Genomic DNA, 12,381 nt, shown 5'->3' with positions numbered 1-12,381 from the left:
TTATTTTCTGAAAGAAATCTATCTCATTTGCATTTGAATGAATCAATCCTCACTGCTCCCACTGTCTCCATGGGGAGCCTGTTCCATAGATTGACCTCTCGCTCACTGAAATAATGGCCTAGAAATTCATTAAGGCGCTGCCAGCTTTGCGCCCAGTTAACGCCTAAAGGGTGATTTTGCGCCAAAAATGAGTTTGCGCAGATATTCAGCGCAGCGGTATTGGCGGCGGTAGCCGTTAGCGCTGCGCCGGCACCGATGACATCATCGGTGTGCGCAGTGCCCCGGTTCCGCCCCGAAACCGCGCCGATCCCCATATTTAGTTGCGGCCGCCTCCTCCGAAGCGGCCGCAAACAGCGACCAGAAAACGCAGCCGTCCTGCTGCCTTAGTGGGGCGCTTTAAAGCGGAAGGTGCGGCCGGCCGCTTTTGCGGCGGCCGCCTGCCCGCACCTCCTTCCCCGGCCTCCTCCACCCCCCCCCCCCCGCGGCATTGCCGGCTGCTTTCCGCGAGCCCGGCACTTCTCCGTGGTGCTGGGCTCATTTGCCGGCACTATCCAGCGGCGATCTTCCCGTTGCAGGCAGCTCCCCCTTAAGAGAAGGAGGCCTGCAGTACCGCAGCCTGCCGCTGCGCAGCGTCTGGCGCAGCGGCGCCAAGAGCGCTGATATTCAGTGTCAGTGCACCAAGCGGAGGTGGGCACACCCTCGTATAGGGCCCGCTTCCTAATTGGGGCGCTAACAATGAATATCTGACGATCGCTATAGGCTTCCCGCCCAGCGCTAACTTTTGGGCGCTAGGCAGCTGGCGGGGCCATAGTGAATTTCTAGGCCAATGTATCTGCAGATTAGCTTTGAATTGACCCCCTTGAACCGCAGGCCGTGTCCTCTGGTTCCACTGTTCTGGACAGGGTGAAACTGCTGCTCATGGTTGACATTAGCCAGTCCCTTTAGGATCCTAAAAACAGCAATCATATCACCTCTCAACCTTCTCTACTCCAATGAGAACGTGCCCAATTGACATAATCGTTCCTCATAATCCAATTCCTCCATTTCCTCAATCTTTCCGGATGGTCTCTTCTGTATCCTCACAATAGTGAAATATCCTTTCTGTCCTGTGGCGACCAGAACTGTACACAGTATTCTACGTGTGGTCGCACCAATGATTTATAAAGTGGCAGGGTTACCTCACTATTTCAGTTCAATATTGACCTTTTATTTCATCCCAACATCTGATTTGCTTTACTCTGCCACCGAGCATTGTTGCAATAGCTTCATTTATTCACCGTCAGGATCTCCAGATCTCTTTTTTTTAAGAAATAGTCCCTTCCTGGATTTTTTGCCCCCATGTGAAGCACTTTGCATTTCTCTACATTGAATTTCATCTGCCAGCTGTCTGCCCAATTCCTGAGTATATTCAAATCCTCCTGTAGCTTATCCTGTTCAGCTTTGGAGTCTACCACCTTCATTAGCTTTGTATCATCTGCAAATTTAGCCACTACTTGTGACACTTGGATCTTTTATGAAGTGGGACCCCACTTGTAACATTCTCTCAGGTTGATGACAATCCCTGTACCACCACCCTCTGGGTTCTATCAACCAATTACAGGAAACTTTCGTTTAACCGGAGGTTAAATATCCGGAATGCTCTATCCACCGGCAAAATTCAGGAGTCGGTTCAGATAAGTTTTTTTACTTTTCGTTGCTTTTTTTCTCCAGTCCTGGCTCTGCAAGCATCTAGCTGAAGCTGTTGCTTAGTTACAGAGACGCTTGCAAGCTGCGCCGACTGTTCTGAAGCTGTTGCTAAGCAACAGGGTTTGTTGCTTCAGACGGAGCTCAGAAGCTCCGTATGTTTTAACATTAGCGCTCGATTTTCCGGCAATGTTGATCGACCGGCACCAGCTCGGTCCCGTCAGTGCCAGATACCAGAAAGTTTCCTGTATATATCTATTGTAAAATACTTCCACTGATTATCACTTACTTTGCTTTTAGTACCAGTCGTTCCAGACGAAGTGTATTAAAGGCCTTACTGAATTCTAAGTACACCACATCCACTGCCTTACCCATCCTTGTGTTCAAATCTATCCACGGCCTCGCCCCCTCCTTGTCTCTGTAACTTCATCCAGCCCAACAACCCTCCGAGAACTCAGCATTCCTCCAATTCTGGCCTCTGGCCCACTTCCTTCGCCCTACCATTGACGGCCGTGCCTTCAGCTGTCTAGGCCCCAAGCTCTGCAATGTTACACCCCTATTCAAAAGAGGGGAGAGGGATAAACTTGGTAACTACAGGTCAGTCAGTCTAATGTCAGTGGTGGGGAAACTACCAGAGACCATTGCCAAGGACAAAATTAATTCGCACTTGGAGAAGCATGGGTTAATAAAGGACAGCCAGCATGGATTTGTTAATGCCAAATCATGTCTGAGTAATCTGATTGAGTTCTTTGATGAAGTAACAGAGCAGGTTCATGAAGGTAGTGCAGTAGATGTTGTTTATATGGACTTTCAAAAGGCATTTGATAAAGTGCCACAAGACAGACTTATTCGGAAAATAGAAGCACAGGGGATTAAAGGGACGGTGGTAACATGGGTTTCTAATTGGCTAAGGGGTTGGAGGCAGAGAGTAGTAGTGATCAGAGAAGTTTGCAGTGGGGTCCCCCAGGGTCGGTATTAGGACCATTGCTTTTCTTGTTATATATAAATGACCTGGACTTGGGTATAGAGGGTACAATTTCCAAGTTTGTGGATGATACAAAACTTGGTAATGTAGTAAATAGTGAGGAGGAGAATAGCAGACTTCAGGAGGACATAGACAGACTGGTGAAATGGGCAGACACACGGCAAATGAAATTTAATGTGGATAAGTGTGAAGTGATACACTTTGGGAGGAATAACATGGAGAGGCAGTATAATCTAACTGGTACTATTTTGAGGCGGTGCAAAAGCAGAGAGACCTGGGGGTGCATATTCACAAATCGTTGAAGGTGGCAGGACAAGTTGATAAGGCTAGTTAAGAAAACATATGGTATACTTGGCTTTGTAAATAGGGGCATTGAATACAAAAACTAGGAAGTCATGTTAAACTTTTACAAATCACTTGTTAGGCCTCAGCTGGAGTATTGTGTCCAATTCTGGGCACCGCACTTTAGGAAGGATGTCAAGGCCTTGGAGGGGGTACAGAGGAGTTTTACCAGGATGATACTAGGGATGAGGGATTTTAGTTATGTGGAGAGACTGGAGAAGCTGGGATTGTTCTCCTTGGAGCAGAGAAGGCGAAGGGGAGACCTAATAGAGGTATTCAAAATAATGAGGGTTTTTGATAGAAAAAATAGGGAGAAACTGATTCCTCTGGCAAGTGGGTTGGTAATCAGAGGTCATAGATTTAAAATAATTGGCAAAAAAACTAGAGGGGAAATGAGGAGAAATGTCTTCACACAGAAGGTTGTTATGAACTGGAACACACGACCTGAAAGGGCAGTGGAAGCAGATTCAATAGATACTTTCAAAAGGGAATGGGACATGTACTTGAAGAGGACTAATCTGCAGGGTGATGGGGAAAGGGCTGGGGTGCGGGGTTAAATTGGACAGCTTTTTTAAAGAGCCGGCACAGGCACAGCGGGCCGAATGGCCTCCTTTTGTGCTGTAAGATTCTACGATTCTAACTTGGAATTTGAACTCACAAGCTCCAGGTTGCTAGTCCGGTAATGTCCCCTTTTTAAACTTTACAAGATTGATTACTATTTTCCTTTTGCCGGCCTCCTCCCCATCTCTCCTGAAGGTGCTGACCCACAGGCGCTGGCTGCCCTCTCATACTTCAGCCATGTGGCCATTCTTTATTCTGTGAGCCTAGACTAAGTGCTGGCAGGTTATTCATATGGACAGCATTACAGAGCAATCTGATCCTGCCTCCCCCACATACATGCCTTGAGTGTCAGCCGTGGCTCAGTGGGCAGCACTCTCACCTCTGAGTCAGAAGGTCGTGGGTTCAAGTCCCACTCCAGAGACCTGAGCACATAAGCTAGACTGGCATTCAGGTATCAGAAGGGCCGTCTTTCGGATTAGACATTAAATCCAGGCCCTGTCTGTCCTCTCAGGTGGGTGTTAAAGATTCCATGGCACTATTCGAAGAAGAGCAGGGGAGTTCTCCCAGGTATCCTGGCCAATATTTATCCCTCAATCAACATCATAAAACAGATGGGCCCAGAAATTCCAGAACGGGGCTTGCAGCGCGTGCAAGCCCCGTATTTGCACTTACCCCGCGCTCGTGCCGATCAGCTTCTGGGACGCCTGAACTTGCAGAAATAGAAAGCACATTCCCGGGCAGCGTATGACGTCACGCCGCCCAGGAGTGCAGCCAGCGCGAAGCCAGGAGCGTGCAGTGTAAGTGAGACACGCCCCTTGAGGTCTCAGTTTCACTGAACACGCCCCCAATGTTTCTGTCAAGCTGCTAAGGATTTTTACATGCAAAGCAGCAGTTTAAATAGGTTTTTGGAAGTTTTTTGAAGATTTTGGTAACTTTTATAAACTTTTTTAAATGTTTACATTATTTTGAGTAATCTGAAGTAGTTTTAAAGAGAATTAAAGCAATTTAAAGACTTTTAAAAGCCCTAAAAGAATTTTTTTAATTCCATTTATTTATTTAGCAATGTCGTCGTCATACGTGTCTTCACACTGTTCCCTTTGGGGAACTGTATGAAGTGGTGGAAGGATTTATGGCCATGATTAACGCTCATTCTGTGACCGTAACCATCTTTGAACCAGCCATTAGGGCGGTTAGTCCTATGGCGGGAGGGTTTTACGGGCTCCCACAAGCTATACAAGGAGGGGGGGCCACCCACACCCACGGACGCAAATATCCCACTGGATGTCAACCCAGAATTTAGAGCCGGAGCTCCGACTCCACTTGCCGGGACTGTCTGGAGCGGGGTTCGAAACCCTACCCTGATCTGGCCCAGCGGCAGGGATCCTACCGCTATGACAAAGGCCCAATCCAATTAGCAACGTGAAATGGCAGCATAGGGCTCCAGTCACGGGGAGGGAAAAGGCGCAGGAAACGTATGGGTGTCACCTTTTGTGCGGAGTGGGCCTTTTGCGTAGCAGTAAGCATCCCCGCCGCTGGGCCAGAAGGAGTAGGGTTTTGAACCCCACTCCAGACAGTTCCGGCAAGTGGAGTCGGAGCTCCAACTTTAAATTCTGGGTGGACATCCAGCGGGATACTTGCGTCCGTGGGTGTTGGTGGCCCCCCTCCCCTCAGATGGGTTGTGGGAGCCCGTAAAACCCTCCCGCCATAGGACTAACCACCCTAATGGCTGGTTCAAAGATGGTTACGGTCACGGAATGAGCGTTAATCACGGCCATAAATCCTTCCACCACTTCATACAGTTCCCCAAAGGGAACAGTGTGAGGATACGTACGATGATGACCTCTTGCGCAATGCACCTCCTTGGGCCCTCAGTCGCAGATGCGAGGGGGCAAGTCGTGCAATTGTTAAATTTTTTATTTTATTGACATGTAAAATGTTGGCCCAGTAATTCCCTTCCAAATGCGCTAGTACGGTCGGGGTACTTACGCATCTGGCCGGATGAAATGCCGGTTTTCAGCATTCACAGTGCATGTGGGGAAAACCGGCATTTCCTGTCCTCTGAATGAAGGGGTTCAGAGGCAGAACGCGTGCGACTGCACAGGCAGCGCGTGCGCAGTATAATTCGCCGCTTTCATTCATGCTTTCAGTGAGGTCCAGTCATTACAACTTACACATGAAAAAAGCATGGGTACAGTTGCTCCACAGGCTGCGGAGGAAGATATTTCTTATCGTGGAGCTTCTGAAAGTATGTATGTCTGTATATATTCCTTTGCGTGTTATGTATATATTCCTTTATTTATGTGTATGAATGTATTATTTAATTATGACTTTCAGAGAAAGTAACTTATTGGAAAATCATAATTAAAAACATACATTCATACACATTAGTAAAGGAATATAAAACATACATACATATACGTAAAGGAATATATGTGGACATACATACATAACTCATTCTCACATTCCATTCACACAGCCACAATTGCTCCTTCTACCTACCGTTCTGAAAACCCTTTTAAAAAAAAAATTTAAACTTTAAAACTTACTTAAAATTTCTTAAAATAACTTCCCTCCCTTTCCCAAACAAAAATATTGAATTTCAAAAGCTCCACGATAAAATATATCTTCCTCCGCAGCCAATGAACAACTTTACACTTGCTTTTTTCACGTGTAACTTCTAATGACTTACCCTCACGGATTTCATGAATGAAATCCACGAAGTTCACTGCGCAAGCGCTGCCTGTGCAGTCGCACGCGCTCGAGGTCTGGAAATGCCGGCGTTCCCCGCATGCGCTGTTCGTGCTGAACGCCGGCATTTCCAACGGCCAGAAGCGTGAGTAAGCCGACCGTACTCACGCTTCTGGCCTGGAATTTCTGGCCCATTATCTGGTCGTTATCTCATTGCTGTTTGTGGGATCTTGCTGTACGCAAATTGGCTGCCGTGTTTCCTACATTACAGCAGTGACCACACTTCAAAAAAAGTACTTAGTTGCTGTAAAGCTCTTTGGGACGTCCCGAGGTCATGAAAGGTGTTATAGGGGAACTGATAGGGTAGATAGAGAGAAGCTATTTTTGCTGGTTGGGGAAGCTAGGACGAGGGGACATAGTCTAAATATCAGAGCCAGATCTTTCAGGAGTGAAGTTAGGAAACACTTCTACACACAAAGGGTGATAAAAGTTTGGAACTCTCTTCTACAAACAGCAATTGATGCTGGGTCAATTGTTAATTTTAAATAGATTTTTGTTAACCAAAGGTATTAAGGGATATGGGCAAAGGCAGGTATATGGAGTTTGGTCACAGATCAGCCATGATTTCATTCAAAGGCGGAACAGACTTGAGGGGCTCAATGGCCTACTGCAGTTCCTATGTTCCTATATCAGCGCAAATCCATTCCTTCCCTTTACCTTCCAGCAGGGGTCATTTGGTAGTGAGCGAGAGCAGCAACCCTCGCTCAGAGGCATAGAGGCTCATTGTAACGCTTGAACCAATGAGGTTGGCTAACGTAGCACATTGCGGAAATCGAAGCTGAGACCTGCTGGGCTGTGTTGCTAAACTACTGCTGCCTTTATCAAACAAGCCAGCAGTGCAGCGACACGCCTTTATCAAACAAGCCAGCAGTGCAGCGACACTAAGTATCCCAGAACAAAAACTCAAACACTTCTGGGGAAAAGGGAAAGGTTGAAAATGAGCATTTTTTAGCTCATACAGCAGGACCTCTACCTCTGTGACTAGCTTCACTCAGTCCCACTTACTTGAGATCAGTTGCTGTGTCCTCTTCCGCTCTGCCATGTGCCACTGCCAGTTCACCAAGGCATGGTCCTGATTTTGCGATTTGGCATGAATAAGACCCTCAGGCTTCTTTTCATAGACCCGCAACTCCTGGGATCTGGCTTCAGTAGGAATACGCTCAGAGATCATGTTGGCCATCTAAGGGGCGCAGCAAACAGTATGTTCAGTGGATAAGCATTATGCAAGTAAGCACGGGGTCAATGCAGCTAGTGCTGGAGAATGGAACAGACTTGTACCAGCAACAGCAGTCAGTGGGTGAAGTATTGCCCTTTCACCGCCGGGACATGAGCTCAAATCCCCGATAGGATGAAAGTCTCTCAGTCTGCTGACTGTAAAGGTACTACATGAAATACGAACATTCGGAATCAATGGGCAGGAAACGATCAGCTGGTCCATCAAGGCTTTTGATAAAGTCCCGCATAGGAGACTGGTCAGGAAGGTAAGAGCCCATGGGATCCAGGGTGCCTTGGCACATTGGATCCAAAACTGGCTTAGTGGCAGAAGGCAGAGGGTGATGGTCGAAGGTTGTTTTTGTGACTGGAAGCCTGTGTCCAGTGGGGTACCGCAGGGATCGGTGCTGGGTCCCTTGCTGTTTGTGGTCTACATTAATGATTTGGATGTGAATGTAAAAGGTATGATCAGTAAGTTCGCAGATGACACGAAAATTGGTGGGGTGGTAAATAGCGAGGCGGGAAGCCTCAGGCTACAGGACGATATAGATGGGTTGGTCAGATGGGCGGAACAGTGGCAAATGGAATTTAACCCTGAAAAGTGTGAGGTGATGCATTTTGGACGGACTAACAAGGCAAGGGAATACACACTGAATGGTAAGACCCTAGGAAAGACAGAGGATCAGAGGGACCTTGGTGTGCATGTACATAGATCCCTGAAGGCAGCAGAGCAGGTGGATAAGGTGGTTAAAAAGGCATATGGGATACTTGCCTTCATTAGCCAAGGTATAGAATATAAGAGCAGGGAGGTTATGATGGAGCTGTACAAAACACTGGTAAGGCCACAGCTGGAGTACTGTGTGCAGTTCTGGTCACCACACTGTAGGAAGGATGTGATTGCTTTGGAGAGGGTGCAGAGGAGATTCACCAGGATGTTACCTGGGCTGGAGCGCTTCAGCTATGAAGAAAGACTGGACAGGCTGGGGTTGTTTTCCTTGGAGCAGAGAAGGCTGAGGGGGGATCTGATTGAGGTATACAAAATTATGAGGGGCATAGATAGGGTGGATAGAAAGGAACTTTTCCCCTTAGTAGAGGGGTCAATAACAAGGGGGCATAGATTTAAGGTAAGGGGCAGGAGGTTTAGAGGGGATTTGAGGAAAAACTTTTTCACCCAGAGGGTGGTTGGAATCTGGAACTCACTGCCTGAAAGGGTGGTAGAGGCAGGAACCCTCACAGCATTCAAGAAGCATTTGGAAGAGCACTTGAAATGCCATAGCATACAAGGCTACGGATCAAATGCTGGAAAATGGGGTTAGATTAGACAGGGCTTGATGGCCGGCGCGGACGCAATGGGCCGAAGGGCCTCTTTCTGTGCTGTATAACTCGATGACTCTATGACTAAGTCTGCCCCACAGAAGTGCAACACTTGGAGCAACACAATTAAGCACCGATACCCTCCCGCCAACCCGCACATTCCTACACACACTCACCTGCCCGCACGCCCACCTGCCCGTACGCCCACCTGCCCGCATTCCCACCTGCCCGCACGCCCACCTGCCCGCATTCCCACCTGCCCGCACGCCCACCTGCTCGCATTCCCACCTGCCCGTACGCCCACCTGCCCGCACACTCACCTGCTCACATACTCACCTGCCCGCACGCCCACCTGCTCACACGCCCACCTGCTCGCACGCCCACCTGCCCGCACGCCCACCTGCCCGCACGCCCACCTGCTCGCACGCCCACCTGCCCGCACGCCCAACTGCCCGCACGCCCACCTGCTCGCACGCCCACCTGCTCGCACGCCCACCTGCCCGCACGCCCACCTGCTCGCATTCCCACCTGCCCGCACGCCCACCTGCTCGCACGCCCACCTGCCCGCACGCCCACCTGCTCGCATTCCCACCTGCCCGCACGCCCACCTGCTCGCACGCCCACCTGCCTGCACGCCCACCTGCCCGCACGCCCACCTGCTCGCACGCCCACCTGCCCGCACGCCCACCTGCCCGCACGCCCACCTGCTCGCACGCCCACCTGCTCGCATTCAAACCTGCCCGTACGCCCACCTGCTCGCACTCCCACCTGCTCGCATTCCCACCTGCCCGCACGCCCACCTGCTCGCATTCCCACCTGCCCGTACGCCCACCTGCTCGCACTCCCACCTGCTCGCATTCCCACCTGCCCGCACGCCCACCTGCTCGCACGCCCACCTGCTCGCACGCCCACCTGCTCCCACGCCCACCTGCTCGCACGCCCACCTGCTCGCACGCCCACCTGCTCCCACGCCCACCTGCTCCCACGCCCACCTGCTCCCACACCCACCTGCTCCCACACCCACCTGCTCACACACCCACCTGCTCACACACCCACCTGCTCACGCCCACCTGCTGACACACCCACCTGCTCACGCCCACCTGCTCACACACCCACCTGATCACACCCACCTGCTCACACACCCACCTGCTCACACACCCACCTGCTCACACACCCACCTGCTCCCACACCCACCTGCTCCCACACCCACCTGCTCACACACCCACCTGCTCACACACCCACCTGCTCACACACCCACCTGCTCACACACCCACCTGCTCACACACCCACCTGCTCACGCCCACCTGCTGACACACCCACCTGCTCACGCCCACCTGCTCACGCCCACCTGCTCCCACACCCACCTGCTCACACACCCACCTGCTCACACACCCACCTGCTCACACACCCACCTGCTCACGCCCACCTGCTGACACACCCACCTGCTCACGCCCACCTGCTCACACCCAACCTGCTCCCACACCCAACCTGCTCCCACACCCACCTGATCACACCCACCTGCTCACACACCCACCTGCTCCCACACCCACCTGCTCCCACACCCACCTGCTCCCACACCCACCTGCTCACACACACACCTGCTCACACACCCACCTGCTCACGCCCACCTGCTCACACACACACACCTGCTCACACACCCACCTGCTCACACACACACCTGCTCACACACCCACCTGCTCACACACACACCTGCTCACACACCCACCTGCTCACACACCCACCTGCTCACACACCCACCTGCTCATGCCCACCTGCTCACACACACACACCTGCTCACACACCCACCTGCTCACACACCCACCTGCTCACACACCCACCTGCTCACGCCCACCTGCTCACACACACACACCTGCTCACACACCCACCTGCTCACACACACACCTGCTCACACACCCACCTGCTCACACACCCACCTGCTCACAGACCCACCTGCTCACACACCCACCTGCTCACACACCCACCTGCTCACACACCCACCTGCTCACGCCCACCTGCTCACACACCCACCTGCTCACGCCCACCTGCTCACGCCCACCTGCTCTCACGCCCACCTGCTCACGCCCACCCACTCACACCCACCTGCTCACCATCAGTCATGTCATCTCCTGGGAGAGGCAACAAAACTGGAGAATAAACCAATGCCAATCAGCAGAAAGAAAATCGTGAAATTCCTCTCCAACCCTCTTAGGTGATCGAATCTAGTTCAGGAGACCACATGTGTATAGCATTTTATAAGACATGACCTTTTTCCCAATCAAGAACTGGCCCAGCGCTCTCCTGAAGGTCTGCAGAGGTCTACTATCCTCAAGGAAATGAGGAACTGTTTAATATCTAACCTCTTCCTACACTTACATAGCTTATACGCATGACCTCTGGTCTTCTCCAACCTATCTAGCTGAAATAGACTCTCAAGAGGAACACAATCAAGCTCTTTATCAATTTTCAACCTCTATTTAATCCCCCTGAAGTCTATGCATTACTAATGGGAATAGACCCAGCCGTTTACACCTTTCTGAATAACTGAGCTGGGGATCATTCTCGTGGGCTTCCTTTGGACCTTTTCCAAATCTTCTATATCGTCCACCACACGAGGGGCCAAAACAAGGCGCAGTATGCCAAATGCGGTCTAACCAGGGTCTTGTACATGGACAACGTGGTGTGCCTTGTTTTACACTCAATCGTAAATAAATTTGGCAATCTCAATCCAGTTCCTAATTGCCATGGGCCCACAGCGCAAAGCTAACCTCCATTCAGCTTTAATTGGCAGTAAATTGTCTATCATACTCAGCTAGGCCACACATCAACTGGTGCAGGAAATGGAGAAACAATAGACATTACTCTCCACCGAGAGAGAAAGTGTATGCATTTATGTAGCACCTTTCACATCCAAAGTAGGTTCCAAAGTGTTTCACAGTCAATTAAGTACTTTTGAAATGTAGTTACGGTTGTAGTGCACACATATCCCTCAATACCTTTGGTTAACAAAAATCTATCAATCTCAGATTTAAAATTCACAATTGATCTAGCATCATTTGCCGTTTGCGGAAGAGAGTTCCAAACTTCTACCACTCTTTGTGTAGAAGTGTTTCCTCATTTCACTCCTGAAAGGTCTGGCTCTATCTTTTAGGCTTTGTCCCCTTGTCCTAGACTCCCCAACCAGCGGAAATAGTTTCTCTCTATCGACCCTATCAGTTCCCCTTAATATCTTGAAAACTTCGATCAGCTCACCCCTTAACCTTCTAAATTCCAGGGAATACAACCCTAGTTTGTGTAATCTCTCCTCGTAATTTAACCCCTGGAGTCCGGGTATCATTCTGGTAAACCTACGCTGCACTCCCTCCAAGGCCAATATATCCTTCCTAAGGTGTGGTGCCCAGAACTGCTCCCAGTGCTCCAGGTGTGGTCTAACCAGGGCTTTGTACAGCTGCAGCATAACTTCTACCCCCTTGTATTCTAGTCCTCTCGATATAAAGGCCAGCATCCCATTAGCCTTTTTCATTATTTTCTGTACCTGT

At 50.2% G+C, this 12,381-nt stretch overlaps 2 protein-coding genes across 4 annotated transcripts in view; one reads left to right on the top strand and one right to left on the bottom strand.

Moving 5' to 3' along the window:
• The window catches only part of mrps7 (mitochondrial ribosomal protein S7), a 1,172,241-nt gene that overhangs the window by 1,050,596 nt on the left and 109,264 nt on the right, over positions 1 to 12,381 (top strand). The gene's annotated exons all lie outside the window — the stretch shown is intronic.
• mycbpap (mycbp associated protein) overlaps positions 1 to 12,381 on the bottom strand; it is a 195,012-nt gene that overhangs the window by 121,237 nt on the left and 61,394 nt on the right. For all 3 annotated transcript variants that reach the window (XM_085963210.1, XM_085963211.1, XM_085963212.1), the window contains exon 5: positions 7,325 to 7,499. In XM_085963210.1, coding sequence (XP_085819336.1) covers positions 7,325 to 7,499 — 175 coding nt within the window. The remainder of the gene's footprint in view (positions 1 to 7,324; positions 7,500 to 12,381) is intronic.

The sequence above is a fragment of the Somniosus microcephalus genome, chromosome 21, assembly GCF_052327205.1.
Source record: "Somniosus microcephalus isolate GS21.2 chromosome 21, FLI_Smic_1.0, whole genome shotgun sequence".
Classification (NCBI taxonomy): domain Eukaryota; kingdom Metazoa; phylum Chordata; class Chondrichthyes; order Squaliformes; family Somniosidae; genus Somniosus; species Somniosus microcephalus.
This window is presented reverse-complemented; position numbering and strand designations above follow the sequence as displayed.